Consider the following 18602-nt stretch of genomic DNA (forward strand, 5'->3'; position numbering starts at 1 on the left):
TATCTATAAAAAATAAATAAAAATAAAGGTTAAACGATGCTTGCAAATAATTTGAGAGAATTGCTATTTAGTCTTCTTTACTTCTTTTATCTCATTTTATTATTTTTATGTATCTAAAGCAAAATTCTTTCTTTTTTCACTAGATAGGCCATTTTATCATCTTCAACTTCAAGAAGGATCTAGTTGGAGTTCATATATATATATTTTTTAATTTGGGTTTCGAATATGTTAAGGGATAAATAAAAGCTCTTTTAAAGTCAAAAATTACATTAAAAAAAAAGGGTAAATACTAAAAACCCTTTTCGGGTTTGAAGTCTATTTTTTGCCCCTTAGGTTTTTATTACTATCACAGGAGGTATATGTAGTTTTCATAAAGATGGAAATAGTACCTCCGTTAAAATTCCGCCAGACACTTAACGAAACGCCACATCAGCAGCAATCAAATTGTGCCACGTGTCCTACAATTAATTTTTTGTTAAAAAAAATTTCTAAAAAAAAATTAAAAATTAAAAATTTTGGGGTAGTAGTAGCCACCCCCTGGGCCATGGGGGTGGCTTGGCCACCCTCATCTAGCCAGCTCGCCACCCCTCACGGCTGAATGGGGGTGGTCAAGCCACCCCAAGGAGCCTAGGGTTTCCATGTTGCAGAAATGGGAAATCATAGGGGAAGAAAATATTAATCAGCAATCTTCCAAACTGTATAACATGAACACCGTTACACAAAAATAGTAAACAAAATCTTATATCGAGTACATTTATTCATCAAGCAACTCCACCCCCCCTCCCCCTTTCCCACGATTTTTCTTCCCAATCTGATAGGAGATGTAGAGGGTGCCTCAAACCCACTAGGGGTGGTTTTGGCCACCCCTGGGCTCCTTGGGGGGTGGCTCGGCCACCTCTATCCAGCCGTGGGGTGGCCCGAGCACCCATGGCCAAGGGAGCTACCCCAAAAATTTTCATTTTCTTTTTCTTTTTCTTTTTTTTGAAAAAAAATAATTTTTCAATATTTTTAATTTTTTTTTAACAAAAAAAAAATTAATTGTAGGACACGTGGTACAATTTGATTGGTGCTAACGTGACGTTTCGTTAAGTTTTTGACGAATTTTAACGGATGTACTATTTTTGTCTTTATGAAAACCACAGGTACTTCCTGTGATAGAAATAAAGACTTTGAATCTTATGAGAGTTTTTAGTATTTAACCCTAAAAAAAAAAGGAGGGGTGTGTGTGTGTGTGTGTGTGTGTGTGTGTGTTGTGGAAGTGTGGCACTTGAAAAGGAGATGCTAGGAAATATCTACAAACAGTTGGTAAAGCTCTCTAAAGAGTAAAAAATTATGGACTCGTTTTGAAATGAGCTTTTCTTGAACTCTTGCTCCAAAAAAAAGCCATTAATTTCTGTAATGGCTTGTTAGCATTTTACCCTACCTTGGCAACTTGCTATTATAGATTGTTGGTTTATGTTATTTGTGATACTTAGTTTTGAATCCTCCAAATTTGTAAGCTTATGTTAATTTTGTGTTCAATGTTTTATTTTATTTCATTTTGTTCTTCTCTCCGTTTTGGTCTTGATTCAGTGTTATTTCATATTTGTGATGCTGTCTTTGGAAAATCAACTCCAATATTTGATTGTTAGGTGTATTGGTAGTTATTAAATTCAATAGACTGAAAATGGTCATGGTGCTATACACTGGAATGCTTAATAATTCTTGAAAGAGAAAATGAAAAATTAGTTTTTTTGGTTATAACGGTATACAATAAGCCATATGTGGTATGTAAAAATAATAAATATGTCCCTATACTCAATTTTCATCTAATTTTTTTTTACAAAATCATCAAATGTCAAAAATTATAAATATACAAGCATAAATGTATAAAATATTTCTTAAAAAAAAATGGAACAAGAGGGGGCCGAGCTATCCCTTTAGCCGTATATGGTTGGCCGAACCACCCCCAAATGGTTAGGGATAATTTGGCCACCCATTCAACTCACCTAAATTCATCTCTGATTCTGCCTTTATCTTTCCGTCCACCTTCTGGCCAATGTGGTACTAGCATACTAAGTAATACTACATTAGTGTATGTTAGTATTATATTAGTAATACTAATATATTTATGAACTTACTATATAAACTATTTAATATTTTAGATGTTAGTATATCGAGTAAGTAGTTTCTTTTTGACATGTCCGCATAAGAAGAGGGAGAAAGATGATTAAAACTAATAACCTCCACTTTATAAGGTATGGTTCCAGCCGATTAAACTACCCTTTACGGACGACCTTACGGACGATTAAGTAGTTAATATACACTAACAAGTTATATCACCATTCACTAACATATTAACCTATACTTAATATAGATATCTATACACTAATACATACATTAACATATTAACATTATGACTTATGTAAAGGAGATAACATTATAATTTTCTGATAGGTAGGGAGACATTATTTCAATTAAAAAATTTGAGAGAATATCACTTGATATTTCTCCCAAAAATATATTAAACACCTTTTGCTAAGAAAAAAGAAAAGAAAAAAGAAAAAGAAAAAGAAAAAAGAAACGGAAGTTGAGAAGAAAAGAAAGTAAAAAAAAAAAAAAAAAACAAACAAACATGGACTTTTTCACATAGGTGTTCAGGAATCGACACCCATCCGATGCGTGTCCAACTTGGCCCTTTTACTGACTCGGCCCGGCCGGGATTTCGAAACGGGAGCGCCATATTTGTCTCCTCGCCTCACAAGTCATCACTGCAATGAGAAGAATCAACGATACCGAGTTTTAACGCCATATGGGTATCCGCCAAACGAATCCCACAACAAAATTCTATCTTCGGTTTCGTATTTCTGGATTTCTTGGGTGAGAGATGTCTCTGAGAATGCGCGGCTTTTATTGAATTCCTGTAGCGGTATCAAATGGAGAGAAATGAAGATGATGGTATTGTAGGAGAGAACTCTCAGCCACGTGCAGAGTGTGATGGCCAAGTGTCGGCTCTGAGTTCCACCCTCTTCTTGGATCATGTTGGGCAAGTCATCCTCACCTTCAATTCAGATGGGTTGTCTTGGAAATTGGTCCAGTCCTTCAATAACGTGAGTTCTTTCACCTTTTTTTCTGATGTTGTTTTGGTGTTTTGTAAACTTCTCTCTGAATACTTTATCGAATTGATCTTGTTTCTTAATCTGTATCAAACGTGAATTTTTAAATATTTGTATTTTGGTTTGGGGGACTAAATGTGGCCCGTTTTGTACTCATTTTTGTTTTAGTAATCTGTTTAAAGGCATGGTTCAAGTTCCTTTCTTTCTTTGTTGAGCTAGTCTTCCCGATGTCAAGTTGACACTTGAAATATCAGATTGTAATTTCTAAATGCATTTGATACAGGGATCCGTGTCGAGATTAACTTTCTGGTTTCCCCATATGGTTTTGATAAGTTTCAAAGTGATTTTTAGTTTTGAGGGTCTATAAAATTTTGATACGGAGGTCATTTGTGGAGATTTTTGGTAATCTTTCCTTCTGCACTTGGTGCCATGACTTGAAGTTTCATTGCAAAAACAAATGGAGTAATAAATGAATGATTTGGAGGTTTATCTGCTGCTGCTCTATTGAGCTGGATTCCATAGTTTGAGTTTCGGATTTGAAGTTAATTACAACTAGCTAGGCAATCATGCTCTATCTAGATAAGAAGTATGGAATGTCAAGTAGAGTTTGATCTTGTTTAAGAATATCCTAGTTCTTTATTTCAATGTTAATCCTTCACTACAATGATGATCAAGTACGACTTAACTTCTGCATTTCTTGAGGGACACATTGGAGTTGGACTATAATCTTCTATCAGGTGGAGGGGAAGATAAAAGTGTTGAAAGCTTTCTAAAAATGGAAGGTTTGAGATTGGTTCATTCTACAAAGTTCTTAGAGGGTTGTTAGTGTAGCGCCCCCAAACTTAATTAACTAGTAATTAACTTGATGGGCTTCTCATGGTATAGTTACCAAGTAAATAAGTTCCAAGGGATCTCTCAGTCCTCCAAGCTCTGGGCTCATCAGGAGAAGTAAACACTTATCACAAACACAAGATAGCCAAATCTAGCAAAAGGATAATATATAAGTATCAAGAGCAAAATACTAGTCCTCCAACATAACTTAAATAACAAGGAATTAAACCAACAAATATCTAAATAACAAGGAATTAAACCATCATATATCTAAATCCAAAACAATCTCCAAAATAATATCTCAAAAACGATTCAAAGGAAATAAATGTCTCCCAAAACATAAATCAAATCTAATAGTTTGGTTCATCAAGGCCTGCAGATAGCCATTCCAACATGGCAATATGACATTGGATATCGTACACCATTAACAAAAACATTATGAACTTATCATGATGTCCTTTATGCTCAAACCATAGATAATGTCACATGCCAAGGTCTAACTCCTCAAACACCATCTTGGCCAAATCCTCCAAAGCTTTCGAAAATAAAGGGTTCGTCATCTAATGACTGGCCAATTGTAAAACAAACATATTTTACAAGTGGAAACAAAGCAAGGGTAAGTCCACGACTTATCGAGTAAAGCACACATGGAACGCAGTTATAAATGCAATGAACTCACAAGTTTGATAAAAGGTTTCAGAATACAATATTATCATGTAAGACAGTTCTTTTTCGAATATCAATGCAAGGAATGAAATGCATTATACATATAGTACATGATATAGCATAAATGTAAGGTCATAGCTCAACTCTATATGGTCTATCCATACCCGTTACCCCTTCACTATAGGGTGTACGCGTCTTGAGAGATCTTTGGTACAACATCGGTGCCCTAATGAAGGACAATAGCAACCACCAATTAGTAGCTCAACTAGGTCCGACCCCAGGTTGCCCACACTACTAGCAATGCTATTCCATCGTGACAACCATCCGTACATGGTTGCGCTAATCACTTATCTGACCCATTGGATCCAAGCGGCGAAAACATAAAGATAAACCTGGACCATAGGGTCATGCCTGTATAATGGTAAGCCTATGAGTAAAAGTCATTTCATACGATGTAGTTATTCTCCATCTTTTACATGCATGTAATAATAAATACTTACACGACAATTCATACATTTTCTAATATTTCATGTTGACAAAATTGAGCTCACATTGTTACAAAAATGATTTTGTGCAAGTAGTAAGCATGCATGTTTTGTATATAAAATAGTATGCCAACAAAAACAAATAACAATATCCATGTAAGTTTCACTTACCTTGATTGTAGGGATTACCCTGAAAGTCGTCATCGAACACTTCAACAACGTTCTCTACGAAGAACCCTAATGTTAAAAGTTCTACTAGACCAAACACCTACCCTAGAACCTAAAACTAACAAAAAAGGGTGCTGGAACAGGGCAGGATCGATCCTGGCAAGTCTGGGATTGATCCTAGTTGGTGCTGATCGGTCCTAGCTGAGCCTGATTGATTCTGAGCAATCTGTGATTGGTCCCATCTCATCTCGAACACACCCGAACCCTAGAAAGACCTATCCTAATCCCCAGAAGGCTTCTAAGGGTTTTGGAACTTCAGAAGGATCATCCTAGACATCATCTAAGGCCTCATATCTCAAAACCAAGCCTCTGTATTTCAAATACAATAGAATCTACAACTCGATAATCAAACACTACCAGCCATTATACCTCAACAACAAGTCTGGTCTCATCAATCCAGAATTCTAGAACTCCGAAACAGACCGATTAAAACCATCATCAAATCAAAACTAATTGCGTGCTTTGGTTATATTTATTATCTAACTGATTGCATGCTTTGGGTAGTGTAGATTGTGTTCTTTCTTGGATTTCAACGTGCTTTTGACCATTTTCTTACATTTATTATCTAACCGATTGTGTGCTTTGGGTAGTGTAGATCGTGTTCTTACTTGGATTTCAACGTGCTTTTGAATTTCCTATTGCTGTTGAGACGATGTCTTATAACCAGCTCTTGTATTGATTCTTTTATCTTTTAATAAAATTTTGTTACTTATAAAATTAATCTTCTGCATTTCTTGATCATCTATTAAAATATCTATTAATTAGCAATTAAGATATGTTTTCTCACTGTCAATTACCAAAGTTCAGCAGACAGCGTAGCCTTCATGTGATTCCCTTTTTTGTCTTCATTCTTTTTTACTTTTATTGAAACAGGATGAGTCAACTTGTTTATGCATCGAACTTGCTTCTAAGAGTTTAACTGAGATAAAATTCTCTGATGTTTATGCTGTTGAATTCATCAACTATGGCTTGGCTCATGAATCAAATCTTCCAAGCTCTGGGAGATGTCTTGTGCATAATGACGAGGTTGTTCTCATTACTATTCTTTATTTTGTGCTTTAAGTCTACATTTGGAAATTATTTTCTGGGATGAAAATTCATTTTCTTTAATGCAGATGTACCGCTTTACGGTGCATGGTGTCCAAAGGTCAACAACACAGCCTTCTCTTTGGGTCCCAGCTGTGTACACATTTGGTCATAAGGATCTGCAAACATGTCTGATGTGGGTTAATCGTACTAATGCTTCTCTAAACCTTGAATTGGGGAGACCAAGAAATCTTATGGTATGTTCTGTGAACCGTTTGTCATTGTGTCTTGTGCTTATTTGAATCTAGGGGAAATTGCAATTTACTTCCTTGTGGTATACCCTAATTACAATTTACCTCCCAGTCTTTCAAACGTTACTCTAAATCTCCCTGTATTTTGGATTAAATTAAAACCATTACATTTTCCATCTAAATTACACAACATCTGTACACATTAGAGTTATAATAAGTTATAATAAAACACGTGTGAACAATTTGTGCTCATATATGCATGATGAAAGAAAGCAGAAGTTTAAGATATGGACCGGCCAAATTGATTGAGCGAGGAACTTTCCCACGGCATGTTGGTTTAACAATATGGTTAAATAGAATGAAATGAATGAAATCTTTCTGGTCTTGATAATGCTTAAATCTTTATGCATCACACTAGTTAGTTGTTGCTTTAAAGTTTTAGTTGGGGAGGAGTGGTTTCTAGTCTAAGGTGGGTGGCTGGAGGTGGTCAGAATGGGCTTATCAAGGAGGTGGTCGATTGAAGCTAAGGATTTTGAGATGATGGTGAAGGATGGGGAAGCTGGTTTGGAGATTAAGGAGAAAAGTAAATGGTTGGTGAGGTCAGTGAAGTTGGGTAGTAATGAAGCTGTTTGGCTATTAAATATCTTTGAAGAGTTGATTGCAGTGAAGGATTTCAGGGTATTTCATGATCATTCTAAGAAGGGCTATCCTAGATTATTGGCCCAGAAGTGCTTCAACAGATATGGAAGTTTTTTGGTGATTGAAGAATGCGATGGAAGGGAGAGGCGCAGGTCAGTTATGGTGCTGGAAGGAAAGAATCAAAAAGGATGGAATAAGCTGGAGTCTGAGCTCCAGATTGCTATTAGATTCTTCCAACCATTCCTGATGGTTCCAGAAAAGGATGATATGAAGAAAAGGAGGAGCTTTTCTGAGGTGTTACAGGCCACGATACGTCCATCGGAGGAACTCTTTTTACCTTCGACAGAAACCATTGCAAGAATCCCAAAATGGCTGTCGGGGGACACTGGAAAAAATGTTGCGCCACAGAAGAAGATGAACGTGAACGTCACTGGTCCAGGGTCAGAATCGATAGCTATACTCAAACGCCCAGATGGTATACGTCCGGCGAATGATAAGGGCAAGGCTCCGATTGAAGGGGGATGCATGGAAGCTTCAGGGAGACAGCGGTACACGATGGAATTTCCGGCCATTCCTTCGCCGGTGCAACTTGCGTCTCCGGTGAAGATTTCTCCGGTGGTTTCTGGATTGTTGGGTAGTGGCAATTTGTCTCATGCAGCGATGGAGGTGCAAGGACGCAACGTACCAGGAGGAACGAACAATTCTGACAATGGACACGTGGAGTTTGGAGGATTCGAATGCGTTAAATTAAGGAATACTCTGGAAAAGATTCAGCAAGAGGTAAAAGAGTGTCTGGAGCGCTTGGCGAAGGGAAATTGCGGGCATTGCGCTTGTGGGCTTTTGGGCCTTGGGCCTAAGCCAACTAACCAAAGTGCAAAGGAGGGTGTTAATACACAGCCCATGCAGTTGTTGAGCGAAACCCAGAAGGTGGGAGAAAGGAATAAGAGAAGAGGGAGACAGAAAAAGAAAAAAAGGCCGATGCGGGTGAGGAAAGTTCAAGTGGGCTGGACATACAAGAACGGCGATCCAGGAGCTTCATTGTCCACTGCTGGTCATCAAGCAACACTGGGTCAAGCGCCGGGAGGTCCATCGGCGAGGTCTGCGCGGGGCGTGCTGGGAAAAACACCATCTAATGGTGAGTTGGGGCTGTCCGGCATGAGGGCTGGAATTTTACACTTGGGTCGGCGACAGACAGTGCCGATGGGGAGAGAGACAGCGCCGGCGGTGGAACTGGGTGACGGCAGAGGCTCCGATGTCCAAGAAGAAGGGAGGAAAGCAGCTCCGGCAGGTCAGGAGGCTCGGGCTTTGGTGGCGGGGGGTGGGTCTGGTTCTCTGGTAGTCCAGGCTGGTTGGGCGACAGCAGCAGGGACTGATTCAGACCTCCCGGCAGTCATTGCTTCCCGGGAAATGTCGCCTAGACCGGGAACTCCATCCGCTTCTAAGACTGTGGGAGCCTGCGAACAAATAACAGAAAAAGGGGAATTAATTTCTCCCGGGGCAGGATTGGAGGTTGGGTTAGTAGGAGGAATGGAAGGTTTGGAGGAGGACTGTGTGGGAATTCTTTCGGATTCCAGGAATGATATGGACAGGGGACCTACTCAAACCAATTTGGAACTATACAGTTCTCCACGTTCTGTGGAGAAATCTGCTCCATTTAAGGAGACTCCAGTGGTAGGATTGGAATTAGAGGTTTATGAAGGGGAGGATCTCATTCCATTAATGAGTTGCTCAGCTCCGGGAAACAAGGGGAAAAAGGGATTTAAGTCAACAAACAGGGTTTTGAAGCTTGTCAAGGAATTTAGCCAATTCGTGGGAATTACGTGTGATGGATATGAAGAAAAATTATTGGAGCTGTTTGCGGATATCATTGCAGAAAATGAAGGGAATGGGGCAGGTGTGGCATCAAATGCGGGAAAGAAAGGATTGAGGGAACTCAATAATCTGGTAAGTTCTATTAATTATGAAGGGAATTCTAGTCGGGTTAGGGCTAAAGGAAGGGCACAAAGAGATAATCCATGAAGCCAAGGATTATTTCTTGGAATGTGAGGGGGTTAAATGAGGGCAATAAATGCTTGAAGGTAAGAAATTTACTTAGACAATGGAAGGGGGATATTGTATGCCTTCAAGAGACGAAAATGAAGTATATTTCCAATAAATTTGTGAGAAAATTATGGGGATGTGCTTATGCTGATTGGGTTTTTGTTGCTTCAAGAGGAGCTTCGGGTGGAATCTTATTGATGTGGGATAGAAGGGTGGTCACAAAGATTGAGGATTATGTGGGAGAGTATGTTGCAGCCTGTTCTTTCAAGAACGTAGAAGATGACTTTGTATGGGCTTTTGCGGGGGTCTATGGTCCGAACTTTGATTACATCAGGCACTGGCTATGGGAGGAGTTGGCTGGTCTTACCAGCTGGTGGAATGTGCCTTGGTGTATCGGCGGTGATTTTAACGTGACTCATTTTCCTAGTGAAAGGGCGGAGGGAGCACGTCTCACTCGTGCAATGTCAGATTTTTCGGATTTCATAGCTGAGCAGGGGCTTATGGATCTCCCATTAGCCGGAGGGACATTCACATGGTCGAATTCTTATTCCCGGTCTAGGATCGATCGCTTCTTAGTCTCTCCAGAATGGGAAATTAAGTATCCTGGCTTGATCCAGAAAAGGATGCTTAGACTGTGCTCGGATCATTTTCCCATCTTGCTCGATTGTGACGGCATGGTTAGGGGTAAGAGGCCTTTTAAATTCGAGAACATGTGGTTGAAATCTGAGGGGTTCGTGGACAAGGTACGGGCTTGGTGGTCCTCTTATAATTTTTCTGGCTCTTCAAGTTTCATCTTGGCTAAAAAGCTTAAGGCGTTAAAGGCGGACATTAAAAGCTGGAACGAGATGGAATTTGGCAATGTGAATGCTAGATGCTTAGAAAAAGCGGAAGAATTGAAGGCCATGGAGAGTTTGGAGGAAGAGAGGGAGCTCGATGAAGAAGAGAAGGAAAGAAAAAGGGTGATTTCCAGGGAGTTGGAGATTGCTCTTCTACAAGAGGAGATCAGTTGGAGACAAAAGTCCAGGATTAGGTGGCTCAAGGAGGGGGATAAATGTACTAAATTTTTTCATCGAATTGCCAATTCGAATCGGAGGTGCAATTCTATTGACTCCATAACCATTAATGGAGCTATTAACTCCAACCAAGACATCATCAAGGACCAGGCGGTGCAATTCTACGAATCTCTGCTCTCTGAACGTTGCAATTGGAGGCCTAGGGTGGACAATCTTGCGTTTGATTTATTGGAGGCGGATGAGGCCAATCAAATAGAATCTCCTTTCGAGGAAAGGGAGGTTTTGGAGGCGGTTAAAGGTATGGATAGAGATAAGGCCCCAGGTCCAGATGGTTTCTCCATGGCATTTTTCCAAGATTGTTGGGAGGTGATAAAGAAAGATATCATGGCGGTATTTTCAGACTTTTATGCTCATGGTAAGTTTGAAAAAAGTCTTAATGCTACTTTCATTTCCCTTATTCCAAAGGTGCTTGGGGCTACTGAATTTAAGGAATTTCGTCCTATTAGCCTTATAAGCGGAACTTACAAGATTATAGCAAAAGTTCTTGCTAATAGGATGAAGATGGTTGTGGCAAGGGTGATATCAAAGCCTCAAAATGCTTTCGTGAAGGGTAGGCAAATTACGGATTCGGTTCTTATTGCAAGTGAATGTCTTGATAGCCGGATCAACTCGGGGGAAACGGGGCTGCTTTGTAAGCTGGATATGGAGAAGGCCTATGATCACATAAACTGGGAGTTTTTATTATATCTTCTTAGGAGATGTGGCTTCGGCGAAAAATGGTGTTCTTGGATTGAGCGTTGTGTTTCAACTGCTCGTTTTTCGGTGTTAATCAATGGCACTCCGTCCGGTTTTTTCAGAAGCTCACGAGGGGTGAGGCAGGGGGATCCCTTATCTCCATTCTTGTTTGTCATAATTATGGAGGCGTTTAGTAGGATGATTGGTGCGGCCATCGATAATGGTTTTATCTCGGGTTTCTCAGTGGGAGATAACTTGTCTGAGAGGATCACCATCTCTCATCTTTTATTTGCAGATGATACGCTGGTCTTCTGTGGGGCGAATATTAATCAAATCCGCTCCATTAAAGCATTACTTATTTGCTTTGAAGCCGTTTCTGGTCTAAAGGTAAATATGGCTAAATCAGCTTTGATACCGGTAGGGGATGTGGAAAATGTGGGAGAATTGGCTGGGATTTTGGGCTGTGGTTTAGCTTCTCTACCTTTGAAGTACTTGGGTCTCCCTCTGGGCGCTAGCTTCAAGGCCAAAAACATTTGGGATGATACCTTGGAAAAGGTTGAGCGTAGGTTGGCGAGCTGGAAAAGGTTGTATCTATCTAAGGGAGGAAGGGTCACTTTGATCAAGAGCACTCTTTCTAATCTTCCCACTTATTTGTTATCCCTCTTTCCATTGCCTGCTTCTGTGGCCAAGCGAATAGAGAAGCTCCAACGTGATTTTCTTTGGGGTGGCTTAAACGAAGAATTCAAGTATCACTTGGTTAGTTGGGACAAGGTATGCTCTCCTATCAACAAAGGTGGCTTAGGGATCAGGAAGTTGAGAGTCTTCAATCAAGCCTTATTAGGAAAGTGGCTATGGCGTTATACGCACGAGAGAGAGGCTTGGTGGAGAATTGTGGTAGATGCCAAGTTTGGTTCAGCATGGGGTGGATGGCACTCTATTGACAACACCGGTCCTCATGGGGTGGGTCTTTGGAGGCATATTAGAAGAGGGTGGCGAGTGTTTTCTAAATATATCAAATTCGACCCAGGAGACAGATCACAAATCAGATTTTGGGATGATGTTTGGTGCGGGGAAATGACTCTTAAGGAAGCGTATCCTGGCTTATATAACATAGCTAATGCAAAAGATGCATCCATTGCCGATAATTTGGAGTTTATGGGTGGAAATCGTCAGTGGAATGTTAGCTTCCTTCGATCGATCCATGATTGGGAATTGGAAGTGCTAGCCTCGTTCTATACTACGTTATATTCTCACAAGTGGAGTAGGGGAGGGGTGGACAAAATTTGGTGGATCCCTTCGAGAAAAGGGAAGTTCGATGTTAGATCATTCTATAACATCCTGGTAAGCAAAGAAGCAAGTCCTTTTCCTTGGAAGAGCATATGGCGCACCAAGGCTCCTTCGAGAGTGGCTTTCTTTACTTGGACGGCGGTGTTAGGGAAGATTCTCACAATTGATAATCTCAGGAAAAGGAATATCATTGTGATCAATAGATGTTGCTTATGCAAAATTGATGGGGAGACTATTGATCATCTTTTCATTCATTGTGAGACTGCTCGTTCCTTATGGCAGGCCATATTCAGTCGTTTTGGGTTGTCTTGGGTAATGCCTAGCAAGGTGGCGGGCCTGCTTGCTTGTTGGTGGATGGGAGGCCGCTCTAGGAGTGCTGTTGTTTGGAAAATGGTCCCTCTATGCATCATGTGGTGCCTTTGGTTAGAAAGGAACGAGAGATGCTTTGAGGATTCTGAGAGATCATTGGAGGAGCTCATGGCCTTCTTTTTCCATACACTTTACACCTGGACAGCGGCTTGGCTTGCTCCTATAGTTATTAGCTATCCTGATTTTCTTGTTCTTTTTTCTTCTTCTAGCTAATCGTTTCCCTTATATACCCCCTGTGTACTAGGGTTGCGCCCCTCTGCGCTTTTGATATATAAACTTTACTTATCAAAAAAAAGTTCAATATTTGAGCATTTAAGCTTGTTTATACTTGGTCTAAAAAGAAAAGAAAGAAGGAAAACGAAAACGAAAGGAAGTAACAGCAAAGACCCATTCCCTCTGTTCCTTGTTTATTCCATGGCAAGATTGGATCTTGGCCCATCAATTTCGCGTGGAAATGGTTGGATAAAAACAAAGACCATGGCTCGAGATTCGACAGGAATGATTGATATGATGAACTCCACTGATGATTTGACCAATGAAATGCCCTACTCTGCTGCCCAACCACTGGTTTTCTCAGACTTCTTGCTCACAGACCTTAGATCTACTACCTGCTTCAGTCCTGATTTCATCATCTTCGAGAGCCACAAGAAGACCCCCAATGTCTTTTATAGTACAAGGAGGTTAGTGTCAGTTGTTGTAAATTGTAATCAGGGTAGAGCACAAGGAGGTAAATTGTACTTTTAGTGTGAATCTGTCTGTCTTTGGGTTGCTCAAAATGGGAAAAAAGTGGTGGTAAAACTTTTCCAGCTTTATCTCCGATTTGCTAGGTTTTCATTCATCCAAGAAGTGGGAATGGGAATGGCTGTAGAACCTGGGAAACTGTGGCACCCATATTCTCACGTGCTAAAGTCAATACAAAGGTAAGATTTCAGCTTACTTGGTGGTTCTGTAAATAAATACTTCTTACTCTTTGAGAATCATGCATTTGACATACCTACTACAACTCAGATTCATGATATTTAGTGCCAAAAGATCATTTTATAATTTTATAACTTCTTTCATCTGTTTCTACAGTGTAATGCCGCAATGCATTTTAGTTTAAAAGCAGCTTTGCATTTGCATTATTGCATATAATTTTGTTAAATGGTTCTTTTTTTTGGTTGCCTAACTGGTGGTCAGTTCAGTGTAAAATTGTGCTTCAATCACTGTTTTCTAGAGATATTTTGTTGGTTTATTATTTTTGGTTTTAAAATTTCAACATGTAACTTTACTCAAGTTTTACTCATTTGGGAGATTATTTTGCAAAAGAATAGATGGAAATGCACTAGGGCTAGACAAGGTTTTACAGTTTGACTATAAGTTTTGATAGCCCTAGAAGAGGATTAGTCAACCGAAGCTTCTACAATATGTCTAGCTAGTTGTAGATGTTGATTATCCTATGATGCAACTTGGACTTGTAGCAATCAAAATTGTGCTGATGGTACCTTGTTATCTTTTTGATATTGAAATTTTATTATTAGAAGATAAAAGAAACCTGAAGTGTACTTTAATCGGAGATTCTTTGAAAAATTACAAATGGGTGCCCTCTTAATTTCTGATTGTGATACTTTATACCATTGATTTCGGGTTGCAGTGAGAGGCGGAGAAAATCAAAACCTGATATGTTTAATGGAAGTATGGTAAAATTAGAAGACTGGGTTTCAACTATTGAATCCCGATGGGGTACAAAATATACAAAGAGCATATATTCAAGAACTCTTCTATAGTCGGAACATCAATACGGTGGTGAGCCAACGCCCACAAGTGTAGTATAGAGATCATATTCTTCCTCACCCCATCCACCGAACACTCATTATCCTCAAAAGTTCGTGCATTCCTCTCCCGCCATATACACCAAGTGACGCACAAAGGAACTATCCTTCAAATAACTTTAGAGAGATCCCTACCCCCCACTTGATTCCAGCAAGCAAGCAAGTCGAGGAACCTTTGTGGCATAACCTACTCAATACCAAACAAAGTAAAGATATAGTGCCATAGCCGAGTGGCCACTTCACAATGGATCAATAAATGATCTACGGATTCTCCATTCTTTTTACACATACAACATCATTCCACTACTACAATACTCCTCTTTTGCAAATTGTCATGTGTCAGAATTTTGCTGAGAGCCGCAGTCCACCCAAAAAATGCCACTCGCGGTGGCACCTTAGAGCGCCAAATACTCTTCCATGAAAACACCTCATAAGCTGGAATGGATAAAGCCTTATAGAACGACTTCACCTCAAACGTACCTTTCTTAGATGGGGACCAACGAATCCGAGCTACATTACCATGAGAAATCTTACAAGAGTACAACAGTTCAAAGAAAGATTATATCACACCCAACTCCCAATCCTGAATGGAACGCACAAAGATGACATTCCACTCAACAACTCCATTCCTCCACATAAAATTATCCTTTACCCATGCTTCTTTGTACCTTGCAATACTAAACAAGGAAGGGAAAGCGTGCTTCAACGGCTGATTATCACACCACGTATCATGCTAGAAGAGAACTTTCGATCCTAGCCCCACCTCAAACCTCACACCTTTCGCAAAAGTATCCCATCCTCGTCTAATATGCTTCCACAAACCCACACCATAAAGCCCCGACACCTCCTTCGAACACTATCCACCATCCTGATCTTCATACTTAGCTATGATTACCTTATACCAAAGCGCCTTGCTCTCTGTCGCATATCTCCATAGCCATTTCCCCAAAAGAGCTTGGTTGAACTTATGCACATTTCGAATGCCAAGACCGCTGGCCCTTAAAGGACGGCAAATTTGGTTCCAATTGACAAGATGCAGTTTTTGTTCATCTCCTATTCCTCCCCACAGAAAATCTCTTTGACTCTTCTCAATCCTATTGGCCACACTCATAGGATCCAGAAACAAGGATAAGTAATAAGTCGGAAGATTAGACAACGTACTCTTTATAAGGGTTAACCGACCTCCCTTTGATGGGTACAATTTCTTCCAACCTGCCAACCGACGTTCCATCTGCTCCTCACACCCTTCCACATAGACGTAGCCTTGTATGTAGCCTCTAATGGCAAACCCAAATACTTCATGGGCAAAGCCGCAACACTACACCCAAGAATATCAGCCAAAGTCCCAATGTTTCTCACTTCTCCTATAGCAACCAATTCTAATTTACCAAAGATTAACTTTTAGCCTCGAAACAGCCTCAAAGCATAAAAGGATAAGGCGCACATAACGAATTTGCTTAGGATATACTTCATAGAAAATCAAAGTATCATCAGCAAATAAAGAATGAGAAACCACCAAATCTGAAAAGACCCTTTCTCCCACAGAGAAACCTAATAATAAACTTTGCTCTACTGTCGCATTCACTATCCTACTCAAAGCCTCCATAACCAGCACAAATAGTAACGGTGAAAGCGGGTCCCCTTGCCGTATTCCCCGCGAACTATTAAAGGAACCCTCCGGAGCTCCATTTACCAAGATGGAGAATCTAATCAACGAAATACACCACTCTATCCACTCCCTCCATCTCTCTCCGAAACCACACCGTTTCAGTAAATACAACAAGAACTCCCAGTTAACATGGTCATAGGCTTTTTCCAAATCCAGCTTGCAAATAACACCAGGCGCACCTGATCTCATACGACCATCCAAACATTCATTAGCAATGAGCACATAGTCTAAAATTTGCGACCACCAATGAAGGCATTTTGAGAGTTCGAGATGATCTTTCCCAATACAGTTTTCATTCTAGTGGCCAGAACTTTGGATAAAATTTTATACATCCCTCCCACCAAGCTAATAGGCCGTAAATCCTTCATCTCCACCACATCCGCCTTTTTCGGTACCAAGGACACAAAAGTTACATTCAAACTCTTCACTAACTGCCTTCTTTGGTAGAATTCAGAAAAAAAAACAGCCATAACATCATGTTTCACCACAGCCCAACATGATTGAAAAAAAGCCATGGGGAACCCATCCGGTCCCCGTGCCTTGTCACCCTCCATGTCTTTTACCACCTCCCAAACCTCCTTTTACTCAAAATCTTTTTCCAACCAATTTTTCTCCTCCTCATCAATGGACGAAAAAATTTGATTGTCCATTCTAGGTCTCCAAGTACTTTGCTCCGAATATAAACTTCAATAGAATTGCACAATATGCTCTTTTACCTCGGCCGGATTATGGGACAAAGCATCATTGATACGTAACGCTTCCACACGATTATACCTACGATGAGAATTGGCCACCTTATGAAAAAACCGAGTGTTACTATTCCCCTCCTTCAGCCGTAATTCTCTCAATTTTTGTTGCCAATGAATTTCCTCGCACAACAAGGTATTCTCTAGTTCTCTCAACATATCAGCCATTTTCGTCTTTTCTTCCTCGACTAGTCCCCTATTCTTTGCCAAAACATCCAGCTCCGGGATACCTTCCAACAACTCCCTCTTTTTCCTCCCAATATCACCAAACACCTCCTTGTTCTATTTTTTTCAAATCTAGCTTAAGGGATTTCAGCTTATTAGCCAAAACAAAACTCAGTAAGCCATCAAACGTATACGAATCCCACCAAGACTTAACCTTGTCAACAAAGTCTTCATGCTTTAACCACATATTCTCAAATTTAAAGTACTTCCTACCACCCCTAGAATCCCCACAATCTAGCAACAAAGGAAAGTGATCGGAAAGTAGTCGTTGTAGCCTTCTTTGTGACACTGCCGGATAGTGATCCTCCCAATTCGGTGAGAGTAAGAACTGATCAATTCTTGACCAGATTTCATGTTCTTGATTATTAGACCATGTAAACTGACCTGCTGCCAACAAAATATCCACCAAACCTTGTTCGGATATAAAATCCGAGAAATCCTTCATGCCTGTAGAATAGTTCGATTCACTAGAACGCTCACTAGGAAAATGAACTATATTAAAATCCCCACCAATACACCATGGGATCTCCCACACACTCATCAAACTAGCCAACTCCTCCCAAAGGATCCTCCTCTCCACATTATTATTCGGGCCATACACCCCTCCAAATGCCCATTCAAAATGGTCCTCCACATTCTGAAAAGAACAAGCCAATGTGTAACACCCCATACATTCTGCATTTTTCTCAACCACCCTCCTATCCCACATCAACAAAATGCCCCCCAACGCCCTATTGGCCCCCTTATACTTCCAACCCATATATTGGCCTCCCCATAAACTGCGTACCATCTCGCTGGAAATAAAATCCATCTTAGTCTCAATCAAACACACAATATCTGCTTTCCATTCTTTTAAGAGACCTCTAATCCGCAATCTTTTCTTGAAGGCATTCAACCCTCTCACATTCCACGAAATGATTTTTGGCTTCATAAACCACCATGTCGACCCCTCCCTCTTCCCTTACCTTGCTGGACTTTCAACAGGCCCCTATCATAATTTACGAAGCAATCTAATCTCTTAAGCTCCCTACTTCCTTTGGTGGCACGAGCACTGGTGGAAATACCCCCCAAATCTATAACTGGCTGCTTTCTAGCATCGTCAATATCCTTAAGTAACATCTCATTTTATCCTCTTCCCCCTCACATGTCACTCCCACTTTGGGATAAAAATCAAGACAACTATCAATTACCCAGCTATTGGAAACCTTGTTTGGAATTATCTCCTCCAAACCTGCTTCCCCATCCTCAAAATTACCCACCACCAAATTCCCCTCGGTTTCCACCACACATGGACCTCCCATCCTCAGAAGATGACCCTACCCCATCAAAGAAGTCTGTTGGAAGCTTCTACACCACCCTAGAGGGCTGTCGCACCTCACCATTCTTTTTGGCTTCGTCAGCCTCTCTTGGAGAATGAGCAGTCTTCGGCGTATTGTTCCGGCTTCTCTTCGAGCTACCCTCCACCACCAGATTTTGATCCAAATCC

General features: G+C 40.4%; 1 protein-coding gene across 1 annotated transcript; it reads left to right on the forward strand.

Annotated features, from left to right (window-relative positions):
* The first annotated feature begins 2622 nt into the window (after positions 1 to 2622).
* Positions 2623 to 13799, forward strand: LOC132190985 (ceramide kinase-like). Its single transcript, XM_059606009.1, has 5 exons — positions 2623 to 3089; positions 6179 to 6331; positions 6421 to 6588; positions 13493 to 13585; positions 13740 to 13799. The coding sequence occupies exons 1-5, from the start codon at positions 2916 to 2918 to the stop codon at positions 13797 to 13799; spliced, it is 648 nt and encodes a 215-aa protein (XP_059461992.1). The 5' UTR covers positions 2623 to 2915.
* The last annotated feature ends 4803 nt before the right edge of the window (positions 13800 to 18602 follow it).

Source organism: Corylus avellana, chromosome ca8 (assembly GCF_901000735.1).
Source record: "Corylus avellana chromosome ca8, CavTom2PMs-1.0".
Classification (NCBI taxonomy): domain Eukaryota; kingdom Viridiplantae; phylum Streptophyta; class Magnoliopsida; order Fagales; family Betulaceae; genus Corylus; species Corylus avellana.

Bases quoted from the DNA above. Each gene is read 5' to 3' on its own strand.
- LOC132190985 (XM_059606009.1), top strand. From the start codon at position 2,916: ATGGAGAGAAATGAAGATGATGGTATTGTAGGAGAGAACTCTCAGCCA. The intron at 3,090-6,178 runs GTGAGTTCTTTC...TTATTGAAACAG, and splicing joins TGGTCCAGTCCTTCAATAAC to GATGAGTCAACTTGTTTATG. The intron at 13,586-13,739 runs GTAAGATTTCAG...CTGTTTCTACAG, and splicing joins GTGCTAAAGTCAATACAAAG to TGTAATGCCGCAATGCATTT.